The 25,435-nt window shown below is 47.6% G+C and overlaps 4 protein-coding genes across 4 annotated transcripts; all 4 read right to left on the minus strand.

Moving 5' to 3' along the window:
* Nucleotides 1-1,218: 1,218 nt before the first annotated feature.
* On the minus strand, nt 1,219-10,265 carry LOC114866782 (oxysterol-binding protein 2). The gene is made up of 14 exons (XM_029168952.3): nt 9,826-10,265; nt 8,906-9,111; nt 5,779-6,029; nt 5,514-5,682; nt 5,311-5,431; nt 5,033-5,099; nt 4,806-4,943; nt 4,471-4,716; nt 4,261-4,381; nt 4,061-4,164; nt 3,873-3,968; nt 3,600-3,784; nt 3,300-3,520; nt 1,219-3,143 (listed from the first exon to the last, which is right to left on the minus strand). The coding sequence occupies exons 1-14, from the start codon at nt 9,981-9,983 to the stop codon at nt 2,983-2,985; spliced, it is 2,244 nt and encodes a 747-aa protein (XP_029024785.1). The 5' UTR covers nt 9,984-10,265; the 3' UTR covers nt 1,219-2,982.
* A 597-nt stretch (nt 10,266-10,862) lies between these two features.
* Nucleotides 10,863-17,449, minus strand: atp6v0a2a (ATPase H+ transporting V0 subunit a2a). The gene is made up of 20 exons (XM_029168942.3): nt 16,789-17,449; nt 16,400-16,478; nt 16,140-16,237; nt 15,796-15,933; nt 15,408-15,505; nt 15,206-15,332; nt 15,016-15,098; nt 14,842-14,935; nt 14,549-14,761; nt 14,324-14,474; nt 14,100-14,239; nt 13,862-14,019; nt 13,692-13,782; nt 13,494-13,612; nt 13,206-13,416; nt 13,004-13,123; nt 12,802-12,918; nt 12,587-12,704; nt 11,957-12,128; nt 10,863-11,789 (listed from the first exon to the last, which is right to left on the minus strand). The coding sequence occupies exons 1-20, from the start codon at nt 16,897-16,899 to the stop codon at nt 11,687-11,689; spliced, it is 2,541 nt and encodes an 846-aa protein (XP_029024775.1). The 5' UTR covers nt 16,900-17,449; the 3' UTR covers nt 10,863-11,686.
* An 832-nt stretch (nt 17,450-18,281) lies between these two features.
* nfkbil1 (nuclear factor of kappa light polypeptide gene enhancer in B-cells inhibitor-like 1) lies at nt 18,282-20,085 on the minus strand. Its single transcript, XM_029169024.3, has 4 exons — nt 19,674-20,085; nt 19,483-19,592; nt 19,034-19,145; nt 18,282-18,949 (listed from the first exon to the last, which is right to left on the minus strand). Exons 1-4 carry the CDS (start codon nt 19,945-19,947, stop codon nt 18,360-18,362), a joined length of 1,086 nt encoding a protein of 361 aa, XP_029024857.1. The 5' UTR covers nt 19,948-20,085; the 3' UTR covers nt 18,282-18,359.
* A 3,102-nt stretch (nt 20,086-23,187) lies between these two features.
* Nucleotides 23,188-25,174, minus strand: LOC114866825 (apelin receptor B-like). Its single transcript, XM_029169025.2, has one exon. The coding sequence runs from the start codon at nt 25,090-25,092 to the stop codon at nt 24,016-24,018; it is 1,077 nt and encodes a 358-aa protein (XP_029024858.1). The 5' UTR covers nt 25,093-25,174; the 3' UTR covers nt 23,188-24,015.
* Nucleotides 25,175-25,435: the final 261 nt, after the last annotated feature.

Raw genomic sequence — 25,435 nt, forward strand, 5'->3', positions numbered from 1 at the left:
CATCACTAGTTTATCATTAGATCATCATTAGTTCATCACTCGTTCATATCTAGATCATCACAAGCTCATCACTAGTTCATCATTAGCTTATCAGTAGTTCATAACTAGTTTATCACTAGCTCAGCACTAGTTCATCATTAGATCATCATTAGTTCATCAGTAGTTCATAACTAGTTTATCACTAGCTCATCCCTAGTTCACTAGTTCATCACATGCTCACCACTAGTTCATCATTAGATCATCATTAGTTCATCAGTAGTTCATAACTAGTTTATCACTAGCTCATCCCTAGTTCACTAGTTCAACACAAGCTCATCGCTAGTTCATCACTAGCTTATCACTAGTTCATCACTAGTTAATCATTAGCTTATCATTAGTTCACTAGTTGATCACAGGCTAATCACTAGTTCATCGTTAGATCCTCATTAGTTCATCACTAGTTCATAACTAGTTTATCACAAGCTCATCCCTAGTTCACTAGCTCATCACAAGCTCATCACTAGTTCATCATTAGCTTATCACCAGTTCACTAGTTCATCACAAGCTCATCACTAGTTCATCACTAGCTTATCACCAGTTCACTAGTTCATCACAAGCTCATCACTAGTTCATCACTAGCTTATCATTAGTTTGTCACTAGTTCATCATTAGATCATCACAAGCTCATCACTAGTTCATCACTAGCTTATCATTAGTTTGTCACTAGTTCATCATTAGATCATCACAAGCGTATCACTAGTTCATCACTAGCTTGTCACTAGTTCATAACTAGTTTATCACAAGTTCATCCCTAGTTCACTAGTTCATCACAAGCTCATCACTACTTGATCACAAGCTCATCACTAGTTCATCACTAGCTTATCATTAGTTCGTCACTGGTTCATCACTAGTTCATCGCTGGCTTATTATTAGTTCATCACTACTTCATCCTTAGCTTTTCACTTGTTCACTAGTTTATCACAAGATCATCACTAGTTCATCATTAGTTCATCACAAGCTTATAACTAGTTCACTAGTTTATCACAAGTTCATCACTAGTTCATCATTAGATCATCACTAGTTCATCATTAGATCAGCATTCGCTCATTATTTACAGTGTCCATATAGATGTACCCTTTATCTTTTTGGTTTTGCTCAACACTAGGAGGTGTTCTCTTCTGCATCTCGGCCCCCAAGCCCGGTTGAGCCACACTGGTTTGATAGTAATCAACAGCACAGTGACAACTTTATATTTTTATTTGAGCTCAAAAATGTCACATTTTCGAGGTCATTGGGCACAGAAGGTGAGTTCACAAACACATTGTGTTTCCGTAACCAGTAGTCCACAAACAGTTAGCTGGGTAGCAAGGCTTCTCATTACAGAAGTGCAGAAACATGCATAGCTGTAAGTTGCCATGGAAACGTTTGTTCACGTAGCATTTATTGTTATCTGTGTGTAAACATTTCATTGTGCTTTACTTGAACAACACCTTATTTGCAACATATATATGTTATATGTAGTATCCTATATTTTATATTCAGGATTTAATTTATCCAACATATCATGGAATTGATTCTCGCCTCCAGTTAGGATTATGTATACACAAAGAGTTTAAGCTGTGACCAGAATAGATATTCAAGTAATGTGAAAGACTATTTTCTATATAGTGAATATAAATGAAGTGATTCTATGTCTAATATTTTCTTGCTATATACAAGCCAAAGTCTTCTAGGTTGTAAATCTGCATGATCTAATATAATACACATTCAGCAGAAAACTAAAAAACAAACATTACTATTGTTTATTAATATAATGTATATTTACTGTTAATGTACATTACATGAGTGCCTGAACACAACCACTTTAGCAAATGTTTTGCTAATCATTCTTTCATTGCTTTCTTACTCTTGGATGAAATGAGATTTCTTTACACACAATTCAGCTTATGCGAAAGCCATGATTTAAACTTTCTATTTGTGGTGTTAGAACGCGTCTCAGACCTCAGGGAGTATTTTACACAAGTGACTGTGTATTTGTGTTATTGCTGTGTCTTCGGTGTATCTGCCATAACTAAATTTGGGAAACATTCTGTGGAAAATTCACCCTGATGCACACGCACAGTAAAACCCCTCGGCCTTTTAGACTGCTACAATCTCTACCAAGTCTCACTGGCTGTTAGAGATTTACAACATTATTACATAATTAAGGCTAAAATTACCTTCAAGCACCTAAATAATCTCTATCTGGAGAAAATCCCCTCAGGTTTAGCAGATTTAAACCGATGTAATTTCATCATGTTTGAAGACTCTCGGGAGACATAACTGGAAAGGAATCACTGAAGTAGCTCAGCTAAATGTAAAAATATCTTAACTTGTAGGACTTAATATGATATCATATTTTCCTCTAATACAATTCAGTGTTCTTTTAATTTAACAGTGCAAACTCCCACTTTATAACACTGTGAACTAATTGGTGGTACCCAAAATAACATGGGAAACAGCAGTTACCTGTAAAACAGCATTGTGTTTTCAGTCAGTTCATCCAAAGTGATTAACACCTACTTTGGTTTTCAATAGCTGCTCGAGAGGCCGTTTGGCTGGATAAGATCTACTGTAGTTTGTGCAACCGTAAGAAACAGAATTGTAAACATCCGCAGACATCAGAGACAGCAGGTCAGGAAACGAGGCTCTGCTGTTAAAAAGCCGTTCTCGATGCAGTCCGTTCAGAGCACGGGAACAACGTCGCCGCAGCTCGAAGGAGAACACGTTCATTGCTCGTGGGAACGTCCCTCAGAAACCGATGAAGCGCACACAAACTGAAGCCATGCGTTCTGACAACTCGCGGTTATACTGTAGTGGAGCGAAAGAGATGAGTGCGTAACTGGAAGCGGGAGCTTGTTTTGTGCTTTTAATTCTGGAGGTGGAGGCTACTTCCACATCCACAGTCACACAAACCACGGTCCGGAACTCATAGGGTTTCCTTAAATCACACCGTGCCATCACTTAAGGGGACATTTCGCCTTGGAAGATGTTGGGGCACTGGCTCCAGTCCTGTCTCTCTTTAGCCTCCCAGTAGCCGCCCTTGTAGATGTAGGTGCTGTCCCCCGTCGCATCGTCTGCTCTCTTCTCGAACCAGACTGGCTGGTAAACCTCCATATCTTGCCCTGATGACACAGAATCCAGCTTTGTTAAGATATTTGACATGCAGTTGTCAAATATATCATGATGCCTCCCCCCTCACGTTCAAGCAGCAAGAACAACAACCACCATAGGAATGTAATCTATATATAATAAATAGAATACATCTTCCTTGGTCTCACCTTCCTCCAGGGCCTGATTGGCTTGCGCCTCCCTCCTTTTCCTCTCCTGCCTCTGTCGATCCTCCAGACGCTGCTTCTGGGAGTTGGCTTCGTCCCACAGGCCCTCCTCCATCAGCCGCTGGTCCGGCCGCAGGCGACTGTCGGTGGGCGCGACGCCGTCCTCCTGCTCGTTCAGAGTCAGGGCCAGGGAGGAGAAGCAGTACATGTTCTCCGCGTTATCTCTACAGAGAAGAATGAAGGGTCAGTCAGAGCAGAGCGTGGCACATGACCAGGTTCATAGCTCCTTTCAGAGAAACATACGGCAGGGGATATTTTTTCCACAACACTTTGGGCTGGAGCGTCTGGTAAACGGTCTTTTGTTTGCCTTCAGAGCCTCCACATCCTTGGCTGCTGTCCACTATTTTGGAACTCTCCATCTTTTCATCCCAAGTTCCCGACAGGATGTAGTGAGCGGTGCCCTCGCTGTCCTCTACCACTCCTGTCACCTATATTAGATGGATAATAGCCAGTGTTTACTCATAAGACTGTGAAGCCACTTACTGACAGTGTAATTCTGCAGCACAGCAGACTCACTTTACGCGGCACATCCCTGGAGAAGTAGCTGTAGGGGGAGAATTTGAGACGGCAGGTGTCCTTGGTGGTGTTGTTCACGATGTCGATGTCCCCGGACTGACGAGAACAACAAGCAGGAGTAAAACGATGCAGGGTAAACGCGCGCATTCATCATTAAGTGTACGAATCACTGTCATGAAGTCACACACCTGGTCAATCCAAAGCTTTCCCACAATAATGTTGTGCACCGTCGATGTGACTTTGCTCCACACGTAGTGGTTTCCACTGGAGTGAAACTGCAAGTGAATGTTGCCTGAAGGAGTGGACACACAGAACGTAGCGGCTGGAGCGTGTACTCTAAACATATACTTCTACTGCGTATTTGCATGAAGTACTTCCTGTTTCTTACCTAACGGCATGACTGAGATGTATTTGCCTCGGAACTTGCTGTCTATGGTGATATGTTGCCAGAGGGTCCATCCTCGCCGTGACATCACGTGGTGGGCAGCGGCTGGCGGGTGGTGACTGACCTGGGGGTGATCAGAACCAGGCGGCGTCAGCAGCGGTACCGGAACCGCCTCATTCAGCTGGTAATACAACGCGTTTTCATCTCCGCCACCTGCTCAGCGATGGAGCGATAGCCGTACTCCTCCAGTCTGTCCAGCTCGTACGTCTCGCCCTGCAGCGGGTTGAACGGCTTGGCCGTGCGGTGGACCGTGGTGGAGTAGGAGGAGACGGAGAAGGCGGCCACCAGGCACATCTGTTCCAGGGCAGAGTCGCAGCGGGCGGCCCGGTCCAGGAGCTCGCTGTACTCCAGATCCTCAGTCAGACGCTGCAGCATCGACAGCGGCTCGTTGAAGTTCACCTGCAAACGCAAGCGGGTATCTTCCATTTATCATTCAATGCGTCAAATGCACATCAGCCTTATGTGGAATTAGAGTGTTGGGGATTTACGGGCATGGGGATCTTGGACAAGTCTTTTCCAATGCAGTTCTTCATGATGCTCCAGAGGTTGAGAGAGTAATTCGGTTTGTTGGGAATGCGGGTGCGTCTCGCTCTTTGCAGCTGCGTGTGGTTTGTGCCTGACGTGTCCTAACAAACAGAATCAGGCTTTGGTTCATGTAAGAATAGAAACAAAGAGCGGACAGACGTTACGTTCCTTATAATGTGTTGCCACCCACATTCTCATTGTGAGTCCAGTCATTGGGAACTCCCCCGCTCATTATACTCTGATTACTGCCTGAGCGCCTGGGAGAGAGAGAGAGAGAGAGAGAGAGAGAGAGAGAGAGAGAGAGAGAGAGAGAGAGAGAGAGAGAGAGAGAGAGAGAGAGCGAGAGAGAGAGAGAGAGAGAGAGAGCGAGAGAGAGAGAGAGAGAGAGAGAGAGAGAGAGCGAGAGAGCACGTTAAATACAGATGAGGGCCTGAAACACAGCTTGAGGCTGCTCTGTGTGCGTCTCACTTGTGCTGCACGTTGCCACTAGCCGTCACGGTAATGAACGCAGGCGACTCCTCCATGGCATCGAAAAACTCGGCCTCGTCATTCTCGTCGCTCGCGTCCCCCTCCTGCGGCCGCTCCACACCTGCGTGGACCACCACAGGACAAGCTGCATCACCGCGCGCGTCCAGCAGAGGGCCGTCCGGCCTCCCGCCCGCCGCGCTCACCTGCATACGAGGCCGGGCTCTCCCTCCAGGCGCGCTCTAAGCTGTTGTGCTGCTTGGCCAACTGCTCGATGGTCTCCTCCAGGTGGTGGCGCTGTTCTCTCTCATGCTGCAGCGTCTTCTGCCACCTCCGGCTGTGAGATTCGGCGATGTCCAGAAAATCCCGACAAGCCTGAGGCGCGAAAACAAAAAAAAAGAGAAGAGACGCGGGCCCCTCATTAGACCCGGCAGCCGGTCCGTTTCACGCCGGCGCCGCGCGAATACTCACGTTGATCATAGCATTGGAGGTGATGCGGAAGAGGGTGGCGCGCTCGTTCACGGCCTTCACTCTGTCCGTGCTGTCGCTGGGTGCGCGCAGCTCCTCGAGTTCGCTGAGGGAGCGCTGGAGGGCGGCGCCGTGCTTCCCTATCAGCTCATTACAGGTGCTCAGGTCGTCTAGCTTGCTGGCCAGGGTCTTGAGTGCCCCCTGTGAGTGAGCGCGCTCCTCCTGAGGTCCGGGGCCTTCATCTCCTGAGTCATCTTAATGATGAGATGAGAACAAGACACCAGCTCTCACATACAGCAGATGTATGAACGCTGGGGCGCCATTCACGCTTATTATAGCCAAACAAACTGGTGTTTATGGTGCTTAACTGGTAAATGAGGAGCTCATGTCGGATCCAACAGACTGATGGAATCTGAAACGCTCTATATTTGGGCCGAGATGAGTGTTAGTGGGGAACGGATGGAGGAGGATAATAACACTTCACACCCTGATCTCCCACACCCCTTCCTATACAGGACTGGAAAGCTGTGAATGAACACCGTTACCCTGGAAACGTGGGCCTGTGCAATCAGGAGCCGGGGCTATTTTTAGAAGACGGAGAAAAAAAGATGACGCACTACCCCTTTCCTCCTCGGCTCCGCTGTCTACCCCTTGTTGGCGTGAAGCACGCCATCGGTCTCTAAGCTTTTTAGACCAGGATGCAGATGAGCTTGATGACAAAACAAGCATTGGCTTTACTGTGTTTTTTAAGCAGCCAGAATATATTTTATCCATTTATTGACACTAAATAAAAGCTGAAAGCTAGTTTTACTGCAGCCATGACTTTAAAACACCACAGCAAAGTCACATAAAATCCCCATAATACCTCATATTCTAAACATCATGAATAATCCTGATTTGTCGGATATGTAATGGAACTTTTCTAGGTCAAAACATTTCTTTCCTGCAAAAAGAAACAGATTGTGTGTGTAATCTGAAAACTCCCGAGCACGGAGGCTGAATCTAGGCCAGTGCACGAACGCCGCGACCGTCTACCACACGTTATTAGAGCGGGGGGGAAGAAATAAATACAATCAGGGCAAACTGAATCAACAGAGTCTCAGGAGGAGAGGATTAAAAATGAGCGGGTGAAAAATCCTTCAGCCATCTGTAACGGTTTCATAACCCGCGTGCGGGGAATGGAGAAGGATCTGCCGTGACTTGCGGAGTTAAAGGTGTTAGGACGGTAGGTGATGAATTTGAGAGCAGGGTCCATCTGCCGTCCGGCACGTTAATGTGGCCGTGCTCTCCGTCCTACGCTGCTGGGGTTTGCTGGTGAAACGCTGGCGCCGGTCCGGTTCTGCTGGGGTTCTCACACAGGACACCGGTGAGCCTGAGGCAGGTTGGTGACTCATCGTTGAATCACAAACACGCCTACAGGTGATGGAGGAAGCCCTGACATGGACACGGTGTACGGACGGAGAGCTGGAATTGAGAATCAGGGGACGTACGAGGAGCTTCAATCGCAGCCTGAGCGCGTTATACTGAGCGCTCACAGAGCCACAACCTGAGCTCTCACGTTTAATTAGATTCACGCTGATGCTCTCACATGCTAAACAGGGCTTTTTGAATTAAATAATGATAAGACATGCTTTAATTTGTAATACTAATTATTATCAAATTAATTAGTTATGCTAATTATTTTAGCACAGAGAAAGCTTGTAGTGATGGTCGCGTGGCAGCGTTCACCTGACAGGTGCCTCACATCTCCGGAAACATCCACCTAATTACTGCTGCTCTAATCCGCTGTTATCCAATTAATTTGCCCAATATTAATTCCTATAAGCCCATAAACAAAAGCCCTTTTAATGATGGGCTGTAACTGCAACACACGCCTCAAAACACAAAGGGATTTGTGTCTATGCCTACACGTGCACATATCGACAATAGGGCTAATTTAACACAACTGCAGCACCGTAAACAAGTTCTAGACACAAAGCGGCTTCTGAATGGGCTCAGATCCTTAAATGTTAAGAACTACATATATCCGATATCTATACAGTGACAAACAGCATCAATACATCCCATATCACATCAGTCAGTGTCTCCATATTTTCATCACAAGGCACTGATTTACATTCAGCAGCCGCAAAAGTCTCACTAGTAAAAAAAAGCGACTGAAGAAAGGACGACTGTCCAGCTAAATATATAGAATATATAGACCTCTCTGCTGTATAAGAAGCCTGTTTAACATGTTTACACTGATGTTTACACAGATTAATTTAACCAGACTCCACCAACTACACCCGCCACAACCATTACATACAAATGCATGCAGGCACAGTGTTACTTACAAGGTGACACTGACTGAACTGGCTGCACCCATATCTCCCTATTGTCCACGGAGTGTATGTTGAGAAATACTTTGAATGAAAATCCTCACACCCTCTTGCTCCCTCTCTTTTCTACCCCTCCTGCCAACGGAACGGGAGGAGGAGTCGAGAGGAAGGTCATTTCATTCAGCTCTCAGTCGTCATACTGGAGGAGACGGGGAGGGAGGACAGAGACGGAGTGGGAGGGCGGTGGGAGCTGCATGTGTGTTTGGGTACATTTGTGAACAAATTACAGGAAGAGACTGACCTGAATGTGTCACTCTATACCATTCTACTTAAAATATAATATAATATAATATAATATAATATAATATAATATAATATAATATAATATAATATAATATAATATAATATAATATAATATAATATAATATAATATAATATAATATAATATAATATAATATAATATAATGTTGAAAGTCAGTGTTAAACAGAGTTATATAAAATAATTTATTATGATGATTAAATTATGATACAGATTTTGTTCTGTACCTGTTTTAATCTGAACATCTTGAATGACACTGCCCTCATGTGGTCTTTACTTAAACAACACTTCTCACTACAGAAGAAATGAGCTGGTAAATGGGACTTTGATGCATTCAGGTTGCATCTTAAGTTTCTTAATCTCCCTCAGACTTTCTTCTATGTGTTACCAGATTGTTCTGTTTCTGTAGCAAAGAATTATCATAAACATACATGCTTAATATACAGTTTAGTGTTGGCTGAATATTATTATTGTAGCACAAGCATGGTTTCACCTGAGTGATGCATGAGCAGCGTGGCGTTGGCCTTGGCCTGCTGCAGAGCTGAAACCCACCGCTGACTCTCCCCCTCGGACGTGGCCTTCAGGTGGTAGCTCCGGCCTCCGCTGGTTAACACCAGGTGGCAGGTGTCGCCCACCTCGATGTGCGCCGTGGCCAAGGGAATGGTGCCCCGGCAAGTGTGCGCCATCTCGGCCTGAGTCCTGGGGGGGGGGGGCATAATCTGAATTACAGGACGCATTCTGGGACCAGACTCGCTCTGTGTCTCCTACACATGCACCATTTGGGGACTTTCAACAGCACTTTAGTGTTAAAATAGCATTTTAAGACGACTGGGAAACAACCAGGAGCCGGAGCCGGACAGTCGGCAGCCTACGCTCCCTCTGAGGGTTTTGACAATTTGAACTTTGACCTTATGTCCAATATAATCAGAGCTTCTTGCACTGCAGTGATATAACATCTTACTGTAGTTTATCACTTGCATGACATGCATATTTTATACACGCAGCATTAACCTGCTTTATAATTCGGTGCAGCCTTTTCCTGCATAAACTATTCAGGCCGGTGGAACGGGGCCTTTCCAGGGTGTGGAGGTCCCTGAATGCAGCTCCGTGGCTACTGTACCATCTGTATCTTTAACTAGTCAGCTTAGGATGAAAATCATTGAAATGGGTCAAAACACCCGAGGTCACAGAATGTGGATTTATGAATTATAAATAGACATTTCTCATCTTGTAGCTATGACTCAGGTTTTATCTCGGCCGCGCAGGACACTCCCTCTTCTGCTGGGCCGCAGAAAAGTTTCCAGTGACGCAAAAAATCCAAATGAAAATAACGCAGCCATGGAAAAGATGCGCAAGCTGATTTTCAACAACCCCCCCTGATAAATGCCGGATGTGGAGCAGCGGTGCCGGTACCTGTAGTAGGACAGCAGGCCGTTGCTGAGCACGAACCAGCGCCGCTGGTATCCCTTCAGGTAGTTGGTCCACTTGAAGAGCCAGCCCCGGTGCGTGTCCGGTCCCGGCAGGAGGCCGGGGAGGGTCGGGGAGGGCAGACACTTCACCAGCTCGTTCATCGCTGCTTCGGACGGACGGAGGCGCCGCGCTTCGCGACCAGTCGCCGCCGGGGCGAACCGTCGGTCCGCCGCCGCCTCGGGAGGCTGCGGTGCCGGAGCCGCTCCTCCCCGGGAGCCGCCGGAGACGCGGCTCTAAACGCCGATGCTTCGGTTCGGCGCGACGCGACGGCGCTCGGTGACCCAGCGCAGCCCGCACGCAGGCTGCGTTTGATGCCGCAGCCCGTGGACGAGAGAGAGGATCATCGTGATGACGTCCTCACCGCTGGATTGAAGCATATGGCTGCAGGTCTGCGTGCGTGTGCGCGCGCGTTTGTTTGCTGGTGCGGATGTTTCTAGGACATTTTGTGTGATCTGATGTTTTGGGGAGGATTTGGACTTTTGTTGGTAACATCAACCACAGCTTTATTCATACGTAACATTGTAACTTGCTGTTTTTTCTTCTCTTTTCTTTTTAATAAATATAATAAAATAATCGACATTTATCATTTATCATTTCCAAATACTGTTTATCAGACAGATGCAGTAAGTAATATTTACTTCATAAAAAATATAGAACTGTCACAGTACGTTAATATTTTACTGCTTTTAATATATTTTCCAGCCTAATATTTCTGAAGCTGGCTCCCACATATAAAAATATATTTTTTAAATCTAATGTGGATAATTCCTTTAGCACAAACATCCATATATCATCTGAACGGCTTGTAAGGGTTGGATCATAAGGGTTGAAGGGCTCTGGAGATCCTGGACAGAAACGTATGATTTCATGTTGGCATCGGAGTGTTACAGTATCTTTAGACTCATTCAGCTGCTCAGTCTAAGGAGTCTGTTGGCTGATGATCATTGGGCTCAAATCAATGAAAACCCTTCATGATTGACTTGTTTGCATTTCTCAAAACCTTTATTCAACACATCAGAATGGTAAAATATTTGACTCTTGTACAGACAATAACTTAAATAAATACCATGACTGTAATAAGTACTATAGTATCATCAAGAAAATCCTACGTCTTACCCTACGGCTAGTTACAGGGGAGGTTACCTTCAATAAGCAATGATAAGTAAAAGAAGCAAACAGCTGACAGGCTTGTTGTTTTCATTTGGCATCATCACACTCAGTGAAAACCTTTAATTGTACAATCATTTCTGCAAAGTGCTATGTGACAAAATGCCTGACAGAACGGGTCACGGTGTATGTTTGACCTCCACAGCTTTTCCTTCACCTCAAACAGGAGCTGTTTTAATAAACAAAGACTTCCTAGTGTTGCCCTCACAATTAAATCTCTATGGCACTACGTCAGGACATTTACATGGTCTTTAAAAGATGGTTCATGTTTAGCATTGCACTGTATAAATGCTCAAGTAAAATATCATGTAAATAATACAAAAACCGTTTACACAGCACAATGTGAATTTAATATTTAACCTCACCCAACTGGTGTGACAAGTAATGCTGAGCAATAATTCACTTAGAAAATCTGATCACCACCTCCACCTATTCAGAGGTCTACGGGGTAGAGTAAGGCAGTCAGCGCAGCCGATAACTTTAAAAATTGTCACGGTGAAAAACGTTGCTACAAGAGAAAGTTTCGATCCGCTGTCTCGAAAGGTTTCCTTATCACAGTGCATTTCGTATTCGTTCCCAACCTCCAGCTCCCGATGATAAGGTCTGCCTCCTCCCAGACCTCGCGGAGTTCATACGTTTAAAGCAAGCCGTCCTGCTCGAAAACAGAGGGCAGGAGGGCGAAGTCGAAGGGCACGAACTTCACCCCAGTCCCACGGTAGAATTTGTTCTGAAACTCCACCCTGAAACCAGGCGCATAAGTAATGAATGATGAGGTGGGTGGAATGGAATTTAATACCACAATAAAAACCATTACTTCTCATTCGTTCTCATTTGATACTGAAAAATCAATGTCCATCGTGTAAAAATATTCCTAAGCACGGCTGGGTATTGTATGACGTCCACTCACCAGTGGAGGCGGAGAGCATGGAGGAACGCTGATAAGCCTTCCATGACTAGCAGGATCGACACGGTGAGCACGGCGAAGAGGCCGAACACGGGGACCAGGAGCACGACGCCCACTCTGGTGGAGATGCTCAGACCCAGGCGCATCACCATGGCCCACAGCACCTCCGACAGCTCTGGAAGCAGGTTAAGAACCAACAGGGACGAGTCAAGAGTCCAGCAAAACACTCAGAATCACTGACGCTTTTAAAGAAATAATCCCTGCTCGCTGTACTAAGCACCTGATAGTGAGAGGGGACAATGGACAGGCTGCAGCAGAAAGGGGGGGGGGGGTGCTGCGACTCATGCTGTTATATAATCTGCTAGCTACTGCTTTCAGAACCCATAGTATACTGGCTCTCACTGCTGGGTGAGATCTTATGAGCAACCAGGCTACTGCTAACACTAACGCTTCCTGCTCAAGGTAAAATATAATAATTACATACTGTATGCCAGCATGTGTTAGAAGTAAAGGGAAGTAATGATTTAACCTCCTAAAAGAGAAGAAATGTCGCTGATGCTGATTAGGGTTAGCTGTAAAGCTGAAAATGTCAGTAGAAAACAGAGATAAGCTACTGTTTGTTGCTGGACTTACGGGCATGAGCCAAGCTGAGAGCCCAGAGACGCAGGTAGGACGCCGTGTTGGAGATGCAGCCCAGGCAGAACTCTATGGTGTGGATGGCCTGGTGCAGGAGCACATCTGCAAAGTCAAACTGCACAACAATGCACACAGGACACGCTGTGAGCAAACACTTGTGTTTATTTCATTGTGCTAAACGCTGCATTCAGCCAACACGATGACTCTCTGACCTCTTTGGGGAGAGCTTGGCTGCCGATGACTTCATCGAGTCCGTCCTCTTCGTCATCCTCACAGGGCGGAGCTGTGGAGCTGTCGTCCTCACTGACACGCCTCACCCTCTCATAACCCTAAAGGAAGGAGGGGGGGGGGCAATGCTTTTACTGACAAATGAGCTGTATGCAAAAAACCTTGCTCCACACTAAACCCGCTTACTCTGCGTCGGCGCAGGCCTTTGCCTCCACGAAAGAGCCAGTACAAGTAAAGAGGTTTTCCCACCAGCAGCACGGGAACCGACAGCATCGCAACCACGACGAGGAAAATCTGCAGCCCAGTCTGAAATTCGTACGCGACACGTCTGCAACAAGCTTGTTTACCGGTGAGAAACAAATCATACTTTTGTCCGATCAGACACTACCTGTCCCGGATAGAGAGGAGTGATGTCTTTCCCCTGCATGACGAACATGTTGATGAAGTGTATGAGGATGCTGGGAGCGTCGCTGGACTCTCTGGCGCCGAAGGCCAGCCACTTGTAGAAAATCATGAAAACCAAGTACCCAAAGAGACAGAGGAGGAAGAGCAGCTCGGGCAGAAATAGCAGGTAGATGTTACATTTCTGCCGGGAGTGCCTTGAAAAGACAAAGAAATATGTAATATAGGCGGCGGACGCTCAAGAACAGGTCAAAGGTCGCCGACAGCAACTCACAGGTGATTGAAGACACTCAGCACCACTCCAAAGCTCATGTGGATGACCCCGATAACAACCGACATCTTCATCTTGTAGGAGTTGAGGAAGGACAGCCGGTTCACTGCCAGGTTCCACATCTGATGCCATATCCAAAAGCATTTTAGTGTAATGCCCTTTAAATGAATCCATTCCTCGTCTCACTGTGCATTTACTCACGGGGTCGATGCCAAACGGGTACGGGCCGCCAAAAACGCCGCTGATATTGGGATCCAATGTGAGCAGAGCGTTCGCTTGGAGAGTTTTATTCCTGTAATGTAAACGATGTATATTAGTTAGAAGCATCCATTAAAACAGCATCTGAGTGTTTGCTTGTTCTGATAACTCACGTCCACTGCTGATTTGTGAACATGGCCTTGATGCTCCAGCCAGAGCCGAATATGTTCAGCGACTTAGAGAAGCAGTCGTTGTAAATGAGGCCGGTGTAGACGGAGAAAAGCCCCATCATCAGAATGATGTATCGTCCATTAAAAAACGTGGCCCATATCTGGAAGCCGCAGAAACACAATCACCAGTGCAAACATTTAATTTACAGCTGTTGACTCCACGTCGTGTCGCCGCTCCCACCTCGTTGCTGGAACGCGTTTTCTTCTGCCTTTTCTCCGTGAGCACCATCCACAGGGCAAAGAGGCTCATGACGGCGCCGTGGCCGAGGTCGCCGAACATCACGGCGAACAGGAAGGGGAACGTGATGATGGTGTAAGGGGCTGCAAAGAGGCCGACTCAGCAAACGGTAGCTCACTCTGCAGCTTCTCCAAAGGTTGGTTCTAAAGAGACGCCTGCGATCTTACCTGGGCTTACCTCGCGATAGTCCCCAACCCCATAAGCCTCCACGATGCTCTGGAAGCCTGACGTGAACTTGTTGGTTCGTAGCAGGGTGGGTGGGGTGTCGGAGCATGGGATGCGATTGACAAAGGACGGGACGGTGGCGTCACCTTTCCTCTAACGAAAAAAAAACACAGAGCGTGAACACTGCGGTTCGCTTCCAGGACAGACGCACAGGAGGTTCTGCTCACCGATCCCTCCTCTAGCGCCCCCCGCAGGTTGGCCAGGTCACTGACGGGACACCACACCTCCGCAATCAGACACTTGTTGGTAACGTCGAAGCTGCAGAGGTTGAGGATGTGATAGATGGCCTTCATCTTTTTCACCTGCACGACCCAAGCGAAGGCCGACTCCGAGGCCTTCTGCAGGACCTGCCTCAGGTAGTCCTCAGTGCGGTGGAGCACCTGTGAGAACAGGAGCACACGTAACTCCACCTACGACCCGGCTGAATCACGGCTCCAACTCTGATGTGTGTCATCGTTACGTTGTTGAGGTCCTGGATGCGCGTCCGCAGGCTGTCCAGAACATCGGCTCGCTCCTCATCATTCTCAGGGTGAGGGTACAGATGGCAGTGGTAACTGGGGGAATCAGGCACAGATGTGTTCACTGCTCCAAAGGGAGACGACATCACATAGTGGGAGATGAAGGTGATGCTCACCAGTCACAAATCTTTTGAACTTTCTGCCCAATCTGGTCTCCCCAGAAAGAGATGAGGAACACAACACTCTTGCTTATCTCTCCCTGAAATCACACACATACACACACACACACACACACACAAATCCCCACAGTGAACAAAATGACGAGTGCGTTGGATGCTGGATTAGGCCTCACGCAGGCGGACTCACCGTGTCGAGATCGGCCAGGTTCTCGTCCACCTCCGCGTAGCTGAGGATGGTGTAGCCTTTGCAGACTCTCCACAGCATGCGCTCGAAGGCTTCGACCTTCACCCGCTGGATGAGGCCGGACACGAAGCTGCGGCCAGAGGAGACCGGGTCACATTTGCCATCTGTGTTGTGTTGCTACGTTCGCGGCTGTGTGGCGGCTCACCCCAGCTTGGCTCCGAGGCGCTGCATCCCCGTGCATCCCGTGACCGAGTCTGTCTCCATAGTGGGGAATTCTTCATACTGAGGACCCAGAGCTTCATGCTGAATATGAAAAAAAGTTTCATTTCTGACACATGATAGCGAATGATCCCTGGTTCTGCATCCCACAGTGCTCACATGCTGTTCATTCTCTCTATTCTCTTGGCTGTATGTCTTTTTACCCCGCCGGCCTGCGTGAGTGACGGCTGCATTGGGACCATGTCATTAATTAAAAGGCAGCTCCGGTTCCCCGTCGCCCGGGGAAACGCAGCACGCCGGTGACGTGAGAGCGCAAGACGCAAACAGTGGGACTGGAAAAACGCATATTACAGTGTGACAAACAAGCAGCTCACCCTGGAGCGGCTGTGGATGAAGGTCCGCGTGATCTTCAGCATGTGCGTGTACTCGGTGAGCTCCAGGAGGTTCCGCTGGAGCTTCTCCTTGTTCCTCGCTACCTCGCTGAGCTCCATCTCCAGCCTCTGGAGCTGCTCCTGCACATCGCACGAAACACAGGCAGTGAAACGACAGCGTCAGTCGATCAAAGCCTTTATTCTTAACGCTTTATGTTACTTATGAGGCTGCAAATGATAACTGTGAGGTCATATTAATCCTAAACCAGTGTATGACACCAAAAATGATCATTTCATTGCTTATGAAGTGTTGCTTTCACAGTAATATTGGTTGAAATGACACTTGCCATGATCTCCAGGACTTGTCTTGGGGGAGGAGCGAGTGGACTCTCATCCTCCTCTGGAACGGCTATATTCGCCTTGTGGATCTCTCTCAGGAGGTATCCTGCAACAGAAACGCTGACTGTTCGGCTTCTAGCAATTAAAGCTAAAATGTGACAAAGTCTGAACCTCAGCCCCAAGTTTGTGACTGTGCTCGTATGTAAGTGTGCAGGTGCACTCTCCGGCTGCATGCATGTAATCCAGCCCCAGGTGCCCCCCCCCTCACCCAGAATCCGCTCCATCTCCTCACATCTCTTGATTTCGCTGACGAAGCGCCGCTGGAATGAGCTGACACTCGGGTTGAGCTGAAAGCAGAGAGGAGCGTCGGAGATGAGGGCCGCAGGTGGATGACTGCGTCAGCCACTGATTCATACACACCAGCAACGTGGCATTTATAAAGTAGTCTGCTTTATTTATTGGTCATTGTGTTGTAATAAAACCACTCATCTGCATCCTCTGCACAACGTGGAAGCCTCTTATTGCATTATATACTGTATTACACCTATGTAGAGTGTAAGGTTTACAGGAAATTTTAAAAATGGGATGAAAGTCCCTTTAAACAGTTAATAACACCTTCACTGGACAGAGCGTGGAGCAAAATGAGCCTCTACTTACGTCTCGGAACTCGACCAGCCCCAGCTCCCCGAGCTCGCTGATGCAGTCATATTCAGAGCCGGACTGCAGGAACAATTGCGCCAAGCACATCTCCTCGCTCCTAAACACCATCTTTACGTGGCACCGTCAGACCTGCCCCGAACTCCGCCCGCGGCCAAGCGAACCCGCACGACGCGCCGTTCACGCGCAGCAAAAGCGGCCCATCACGCAATCAAACGGGTCCGAGCGGCTTTTAACCCTTTAGCCAATTAACACCCCTCGAGGATTAATGACTATTCAATAATATTCACGATTTTCCGGATAAGCAATGTCCTCATACTGGGTTCGGCGACCACCGCCGCTGGTTTGTCGCTCAGCAGCCTGGTGTCTGCGGGAACCAGACGACACCGACCGAACCCGCCCTGATGCACCTTTCGCACCGAGCGACCACGGAGAACGGCGTCATCCCGTGGGCTCGCCACCTTGAACACCTGCCATCGCGGCGCAAAAAGACGCGGCGCTGCTCGAACGGAAGCTAGCAACAGGCTAGGCGAGACGGCAAAGGCTCGGGCGAGCGCGTGCACGAACGCGGAGAGACGCAGCCGCACGCGCTACAAGGAAAGCGCTGCCACAAATAGGCTACGGCCTTTATTCGCGCTACGTCGCCCGGCAATTGACACAGATTGCGTCTCCGGGTTGCCAGATATGTCGGAATCCGCAAGAAGAAGCGTAGAAGCGTCATTTCCAGAGCAGCTGTTTTTTTATTATAAAAAGGATGCTGGACCTATATTCTGTCCAAATCGATGAAAAATTAAAAATCCAACCATTACTACAGCTATTACTTTTACGTTACAAGAACAATTACATATTTATACATTTTATTTTGATAAAACGTTAAACATATCTCGCCGTCCAATTTTTTAAAGTATATTACTCATTTTTGGAATAAAATAGAAACATTTGTATATAATTTGGCCAAGCAGAGCCCGTTCTTTGTCTGGTTTAAAGCATGCTGGTGAAAGGCTTGCGTTCGCCAAAAGGGGGTTTGCTCGACAAACCTGGCAACCCTAGCATCTTCTATTTTGTTCCATCACTGAAAGCGGACCGACCATCTGCTTTTCTTTGTGTGTGAAAGCCTTTATTGTGGGCGTTATTATGGTAACACGTTAAATTTTGCGAGAGATAAAAACATTATCTTCGAAATAAATTATTAATGCATATTTTTAATAAATCTGTCAATGACACTGAGAAGCACACTAATAATATTACTTCTATTTGTTCAACACTCTAATGTTACACTCAGTAATGAAAATCTAATTTATTGTAGGAATTTCATACACATTGTTCACCTAACAAACATTGATTCAAACTGGATGTATTTTGTGAATTTACCTAATCACTGCCATAGTTAATGGTTGGTTAATGGTTAATTGCGGGCAAATTACTGGTTAATCCTGTTGACCATTAGATTTAAAATGCATTACTAAAGTAATAATGAAATGTGTAACAGAACATCAGTTATCACAGTTTATTTCTTTTAAATACACCTGTTTCCAGAAGGGTGCATTAAATCAAACTCCATCCTATTATATTCATGTCCTCAGAGCCTGTGCCAGCCTGTTGAGCTCCTGTGACAAAGCTTTGACAGTGTCCAGGATCTTCTGTTTGTCCTTCTCCTCCAGCCGAGCCTCGCACCTCTGAGCAAATTTATCAGGATGCCAAAGCACTTGCTGCTTCCGGAGCACTTTATGGAACACGCTGACATCTTTTCGGTCCACTCCATGCAGCATCACGTCCACCATCTCCTGCACTGTACCCTTTGGAGCTGGCCAGGGGATGTCACTGTAGCTTAGCTTTGTGCTGCCAGACGAAGAGTCGCCATTAAAAGTAGCTGCACATCTTGCCTCATATCGTCTCTTTTTACCTCGTCGAGTCTCATCTTCTTTACGCGCCGCTCGAGCCAGATACTCTTCATGTTCCCTCTGCAGCCTTTCATGGAGCTCCTTCCGACTTTGCTCTTCTTGCTCTCTTTCTTGTTTAGTCTTCTTCCTTTTCCCCCCAGAGGACAGTCCAGCCAGTCTTTGCGCTTCAGCGTTCTTTTTGGTAAAATACTCTTCCCTAATTCGGTCGGCCCAATCGCCAAAGTCTTCCTCGTCGTCGTCGACAGGAAGAAAATCATCAGCTGTGAAATTAATACAGCAGTATTAGTATGAAGCAGAGTAAGTTCAAATAAAATCCAGCATTAGGACACAAGTTTAGAATTTACCATCATATACTCCAAATGATTCAAAGAATTCATCCTCGCATTCACCAAACAGCTTCTCCATCCACTCCTTCTCAGGGTCTGCTTCTCGTGCGTGACTCATGCTTTGTCCAGTCTGTAAATGATATTAAATGATGTGAAAACACAACCCAACTCTAACAACAGCCACAATTCTGTTCAGAAGCAAAAAGATTTGGCTGACACTTTTCTAGAAGTTACACCAAATGTTAACGTTTATTATTATTTGGCAGATTATTTAACATACTGATACTGATGATGTCCCTGCCACTTATATATATTTTATATATATATTCTGTTGTTCCTGTCACTTACTGGCTGCATACATAACTATCTAGTACAGGTTATGAAGAGGATCTGCTTATTATAAAGTCTACTCATCCTTTTGCTCTAACGATTCCAACAGATATAACAGCTTAATTATGGATAATTACTGTATGTTTGGTCCAGTTGAGCAGGTCTTGAGGGGTCACCCCGGCACTGTTAGGCGCATTTAAGGCTTCTGGACAGCTGTTCTTCAGAGGCACAACCAGGTCATCATACGCTAAACAAAGACACAAACGTAAGGCCAGTGTCTGTGTGGCTGCTGCATTTCAGCACCAGCCCGCGTCCCCATCGTCCTCACCTGCTTTGCCGTGTTTAAGGCTCCTGTTGGCTGCTATGTGCAGCGCCGTGTCTCCTTTACGGTCCTTGTAGAGAACGTCGGCCCCGTGTTTCAACAGCAGCCGGAGCACGGCGTCGTCGCCCAGGCCGCAGGCCAGCTGCAGCGGACTCCTCTGCCTCCTGCCCCGGGAGAAGTTAACGTCCAAGTCCCGGTGCTTCCGCAGATACGACTTTAGCTTCAGTACGTGTCCCCCCTCGACGTACCTCCACACCCGCTTCTGTTGGTCAGACAACATACGGTCTGAAACAAAAAAACTGGAGGACTGGCGACGTCCGATTAAAGTGTTTATAGCCGTTTATAATGTTAGAAAAAAGAGGCCTTTTGACGTGCTAAGAGGCTAATACTGTGTTTCTCTTTAATAATTCCGGTGGTAGCAACTGCTCGGACACGAAGGTTCCGGGGAAAGAAAGGTTGTATTACTGTCACTAGGTGTCAGTAGTGATTCGTTTCTAAACAGGCCAGTATTTGTGTTTGTCAAACTAAACCTGTTGCTCGTGTCGTTTTTTCAGGGCTAAGGAGATTGTGGCCAAACAGGATTCCCTGTGTTGTAACTTGCATTCTTTTCCTGCCTCGGTAGCAAAACAAAGCCTATATATCACGTATACTTTAAATACAGCAAAGCAAATTTGTTCTGCTAATGGCAGCAAACACTGAGCAGTCTATTCATTCTCACTAGTCTCTGAGGATTCCTTTGCCTCAGCCGCCTTTCAACATGTCACATGTGTGGGACATTTCATGTGAAGAGGTTGTGAGCATTACTATACATTATGCATTATGCATTACTATACATTAGTGAATGTTCAACTGGACATTTTAAAGAAATTTTAATAACAATACTAAGCTTTATTTACAGCAGCAAACTAATGTTTAGTGGTTGTTGTTGTTGCGATTTTATGTCATTTTATAATTTATATAATTTTAATATATAATTTTATAATCTTAGTTATAATCTGAATTTTTGTTTGGTTCCACAAGGTTTCGACAAGGTTATATTAACTGACACACAACTAAATATTTTGCTGAATAAGCTTATATGCAGAAAAGAGCTTCACTGTCAAGATCTCCATAAATCCCTGGCTTGAGTTGAAAAGCTGATCGATGAGAAAAGACTGAACAGCGGAGCTATCTGTTGCAGACGTGTGTTGTAACACTAACGCTGCAGTTTGGAGCTCGTCATGCGATTAAATCAATGCGAACCGTCGGACACTGTCGCTCTGGGGTTGATCTTATGTCATCTTTCGCTTGCACTGGTGCTCATCTGTGCAGCTTTCTCTACCTGGAACGCCTGAATCAGCGCAGCTGAGCCTCTGAACTGGCTCGGCCCTGCTGCAGATGACAGGGCATCCATTTAGGCCCGATTGGGGGGAAGGATGCACAAAGGGGAGGATAGAGGAGGGAATGAAGGGACACTTTGTGCCCCGTGAAGAGGAAGATCTACTCTTGCTTAGACTCACATAATCTGAGATCCGGAGTTATCCAAAGCTTGGGGACTTCCGTCCTTTTTTGCTTCGGAAACGACGTGTCCCCACTAATGATGGCCGTCTTGTGTGAGAACCCCTTTGATATGTCAGGGCAGACAGCAAGGGTGAGAACAGGGTGTCAAGGAGACAGAGACATCGGATTTCTCACTTCAGGTGTTTGAGCTGCATGTCTGCTGCTAATTGCTTGTTATGACCATCGCGGCTTCAATTACACTAACATGGACTTTCAACCAGTGCAGAAGATGAAGTTGTCTCTCAGGTGGCATGTGCATTTCTTGCTTTAAAAAAACGGATCTGCGCGACAGGATATCCCCAATCAGGAACCTCTACCTTGCCCACCCTCCCCTTTGACTTTCCTGCTTGGCCCGCTACCTCCTATCCTGTCCATGAGGGCCGTCGTCCTCCTGGGACAGAGCAGGCAGCAGCGCTGCAGGACTGGGTGGCAGGAAGCGGAGGGTCCTCCAAGACGCTCCAGAGGTCAGCGCCTCATCCCAGCACACGTTGGTTGAAGCGGGCCCAAGGTCCGGTCTGCTGCCTGAGCTGCTCACCCTCCATTGTTTGGACGGAGGAGAAATTTGTGCACACTTCCTCTGTCTATTTTCTGCCTGACCTGGTTTATTGGGTTCTGATTTATGGTAGCTGGATGTGGGGTGGCAGCATGCTGCTGGTAGGCGTGACTGCAGCTACAAAAGGATGGTTTTTCCCCACTCATTGACATGAAAATGACGGAATTAAGGTGGACACGCCTATAGAAACTCTTTGTTTATAGTTTCAATGTCTTTACATCACTGGGTAGACAAACATTATTGTTATACTGTTTCAGAGTCGGTAGTGTGATGTGGGTTTTTAGGTTGTGTTATTCAGGAATCACAGATTCATTTTAAAAAATATTTCTTTTAATTGACCTTTTACCTCTTTTACATTATCATACCATCCTCTGGCTGATGGAAACATTTATGTAATAAGCATTTAGATTATAAACATGACATCTACCACAACAGTGGTAACTGAAATAAGTGAATGAATCAAAGTGAAATGCTCTAAATCTGTGTTAGTTGTTTTTATTAAACAGGAAGAGAGAGTGACGACTGTTTTTACCGATGGATTCCCCGAGGTGCAACTGCAGAGACAGTTAATTTTCACACTCTGTCATTAAAGAGGAATGAAAACATTTGTGTGCTCATTGCTGTCGCCGTCTTCTCAGACAATCGAAGTGCATGAATCACGGTTCGGGGCTGACGCGGCGATGAAGAACGCGGAGTGACTGTTGCTGCAGCTGTTGGAGTTGTGTCTCCTCACGTGGCCCAATTCAGATTTCACCTGTCCGACAGTAAAATCCCAGATGAGGATTTTCTTTGTTGCGAGCGAAAAAACCCAGAACTCTGTACTGTAACTGTACCTACATCAGACTAAGGCACGCTCCATCACTGGTATTACACACAGAACAACAGGCAACTACTACAAATCAGCATCCAGGGATTAGTCCAGTCCTTCTGTCTCCCTGCTGGGGCTCTTTATATCCTGTAAAAAGCTCATTATAGTCAAAATGTGAAGCTAATTTAAAGCTTAGCAGGCTGTTGTGTTATTGGCCTGATACAACGTTACAGTTCATCAAAGTATTGGACTGGTGTTAATATGCAGATTATTCCAAAACAGGACACTGAAGTCATTGTAATTGATGTGGGACCTACATTTTTGGGTCAAAGCCAAATGTTCTGATCCAATTTAGAAATGTTTGTTTTTGCTGGTTGTTTAATGAATCATTACAGGAGAAGAAGCAAATATGCAGGACAAGAAAAAACAGAAGCAGAGCGTGCATTTCCTGCAGACACATGCTATGATTGCAGCCCAGGCGAAGACAATGGGAGGTGGACGGCCTCCCCTCAGCAATGCACCAACAGGAAGCAGCACATTCACTGGATGGGAGAAAATACATTCCAGCCAAGACTTAAAAAAGCGATCGCAAGAAACACAGTGACACCAGAGAGAGAACGGAGTTTTCAGAACACTGGTTTTTAATAAAAAAAATCACGGATGACATGAATTCCAAATAAGTATTCTCAGAAATGCTTTCATATATTTGTCAGAAACAGACACGTTCCGACACACACACACACACACACACACACACACACACACACACACACACACACACACACACACACACACACACACACACACGGGCAGACTGTCGAAGCAGTCACCTTTTAATTGGGCCCTCCGCCAGCCTGCAAACATTTGTCAGCTGCCATCTGTCCGTCTGTCTGGACCCCCCACCCCCCACACGCTGCCCCCGTCTCTCCTTACAGCCCCTTATCAGACTCTAACACCTCGCATCGACTGGCACACCCTTACAACACACACACACACACACACACACACACACACACACACACACACACACACACACACACACACACACACACACACACACACACTCGCTCGCTCACGTGCACACGGGTCACACCTCAAGTGCTTACCAATTACAACAAGAACAGCATGGGCAATACGCTGGAGGACAGGGTGTCAGAGTTCAAAGCCACAGGAGAACCACGAGAAGCATGCGATCATGTCCCTTTAAGATACATTTTTAAACAGTCTGCTTTGCGCTTGGTCCCCTTTGCTGGGTTTAACGGTTCACTTGTGCGTCCCCAGCAACTGAATGCGAGGCAGCAGATGGAGCGCGGTCCTCCCAGGACCACCGGTCGTCACTCAGAGGCCTACAGTGGTCCACAGAAGCCGACCCCACGCGATCTGGCTCCACCTGCATCGCTCTGCATTGTTCACAGTCCCCAGAATGCCTCCGGGGCCCCCGGCGGTCGTCACACCTTGGTGGCCAGAGACGCGGCCTCCGTCTTCTGGGACGACAGGGAGCCGGCGGGGCTGGCGTGCAGCGACTTCTTCAGGTTGAGCAGGCACAGGCACTGGGACCTGAAGCGCAGGTCGAAGAAGGCGTAGAGGAAGGGGTTGAGGCAGCTGTTGACGTAGGCCAGGCAGGTGGCGTAGGGGTGGGCGAGCAGCAGGAAGCGCAGGAAGGCGCAGGTGGCGGGGAACAGGTCCAGGTAGGACAGGGCGTCGGCGCTCTTCAGCACGTGGAAGGGCATCCAGCAGGCGGCGAACACCACCACCAGCGTGGTGATGATCTTCAGCAGCCGCTTCTTGCGCTGGTCCTCCTTGCGCAGCGTGTTGAAGTGCTGGTTGATGGTGCAGCCGATGAAGCAGTAGCACACCATCATGGCCAGGAAGGGCAGCAGGAAGCCCAGCGCCGAGGACGAGATGCTCAGGCCGGCGATCCACAGGTTCTCCTGCTCCTTGCTCGTCAGCACCAGGCTGAAGTCCATGGCGCAGGACGTGCGGTTGGTGCCGGCGTCGCGGACGAGCGTGCGGAAGATGAGCGTGGGGGCGGCCAGGAGGCTGGACAGGAGCCAGATGGCGGCGAGGGAGCTCTTCATGTGGCCGCGCGTGCGCAGCTGCGTGCTGGACAGCGAGTGCACGATGGCCAGGTAGCGGTCGAAGCTCATGCAGGTGAGGCAGAAGACGCTGGCGTACATGTTGAGCAGCACCACGTAGCTGCTGATCTTGCACAGGGCCACGCCGAAGGGCCAGTGGTAGCCCATGGCCGTGTACACGGCCCACAGCGGCAGCGTGACCACGAAGGTGAGGTCGGCCAGCGCCAGGTTGCAGATGTAGACGTCGGCCGCCCGCCGCTTGCCCTGCGCCTTCCACACGGTGAAGATGACCACGCCGTTGCCCGAGAGGCCCAGGATGAAGATCAGCATGTAGAGCACGGGGATGACGGCGTACGACGGCGTCCACTCCGAGTAGTCGCACATGGTGGAGTTGGGGGCGTCCCCGTAGTCGTAGTAGTCGTAGGCGCTGTCGTTGGGCTCCGTGGCCATGTTCTCGGCTCGGTCGTCGCACCGGAGGAGGAAGAAGTCCAGTGAAGCCGGCGGCTCTCTGAAGTCTGCTGCTACTTGTGAAATCGCCCCTCCCTTTTATACCCTCAGACTGGTGCCCTCCCAGCCCCCCTCCTCCCCCCAACCCTCCCACTGCCGTCCCCCTCCCTGCTCTGAGGAGAGACGCGCTCCTTCGGCGGCTACAGACCCACAAGTGTGTTCATTCATGGATTTGTACCTGCACAGAGGCGTCACTTTCAAACTTCATGATCAACTAGTTGTTTTACTGAGACTTTCATGCATAAATATACATCATTAGAACTGATACCTAGAGGCAAATTACTTC

Source organism: Betta splendens, chromosome 12 (assembly GCF_900634795.4).
Source record: "Betta splendens chromosome 12, fBetSpl5.4, whole genome shotgun sequence".
NCBI lineage: Eukaryota > Metazoa > Chordata > Actinopteri > Anabantiformes > Osphronemidae > Betta > Betta splendens.

Bases quoted from the DNA above. Each gene is read 5' to 3' on its own strand.
- LOC114866782 (XM_029168952.3), bottom strand. From the start codon at position 9,983: ATGAACGAGCTGGTGAAGTGTCTGCCCTCCCCGACCCTCCCCGGCCTC. The intron at 5,432-5,513 runs GTGAGCGCGGCG...TGGTCCACGCAG, and splicing joins GAGCCCGGCCTCGTATGCAG to GTGTGGAGCGGCCGCAGGAG. The intron at 3,144-3,299 runs GTGAGACCAAGG...CTGTGTCATCAG, and splicing joins CAATCAGGCCCTGGAGGAAG to GGCAAGATATGGAGGTTTAC.
- atp6v0a2a (XM_029168942.3), bottom strand. From the start codon at position 16,899: ATGGTGTTTAGGAGCGAGGAGATGTGCTTGGCGCAATTGTTCCTGCAG. The intron at 15,934-16,139 runs GCAAGTGTCATT...TGCGATGTGCAG, and splicing joins GACAAGTCCTGGAGATCATG to GAGCAGCTCCAGAGGCTGGA. The intron at 13,417-13,493 runs GTGAGTTGCTGT...TGTCTTTTCAAG, and splicing joins CTGAGTGTCTTCAATCACCT to GCACTCCCGGCAGAAATGTA.
- nfkbil1 (XM_029169024.3), bottom strand. From the start codon at position 19,947: ATGTTGTCTGACCAACAGAAGCGGGTGTGGAGGTACGTCGAGGGGGGA. The intron at 19,146-19,482 runs GTAATTATCCAT...TATCATTTACAG, and splicing joins TCAACTGGACCAAACATACA to ACTGGACAAAGCATGAGTCA. The intron at 18,950-19,033 runs GTAAATTCTAAA...TTAATTTCACAG, and splicing joins ATCATTTGGAGTATATGATG to CTGATGATTTTCTTCCTGTC.
- LOC114866825 (XM_029169025.2), bottom strand. From the start codon at position 25,092: ATGGCCACGGAGCCCAACGACAGCGCCTACGACTACTACGACTACGGG.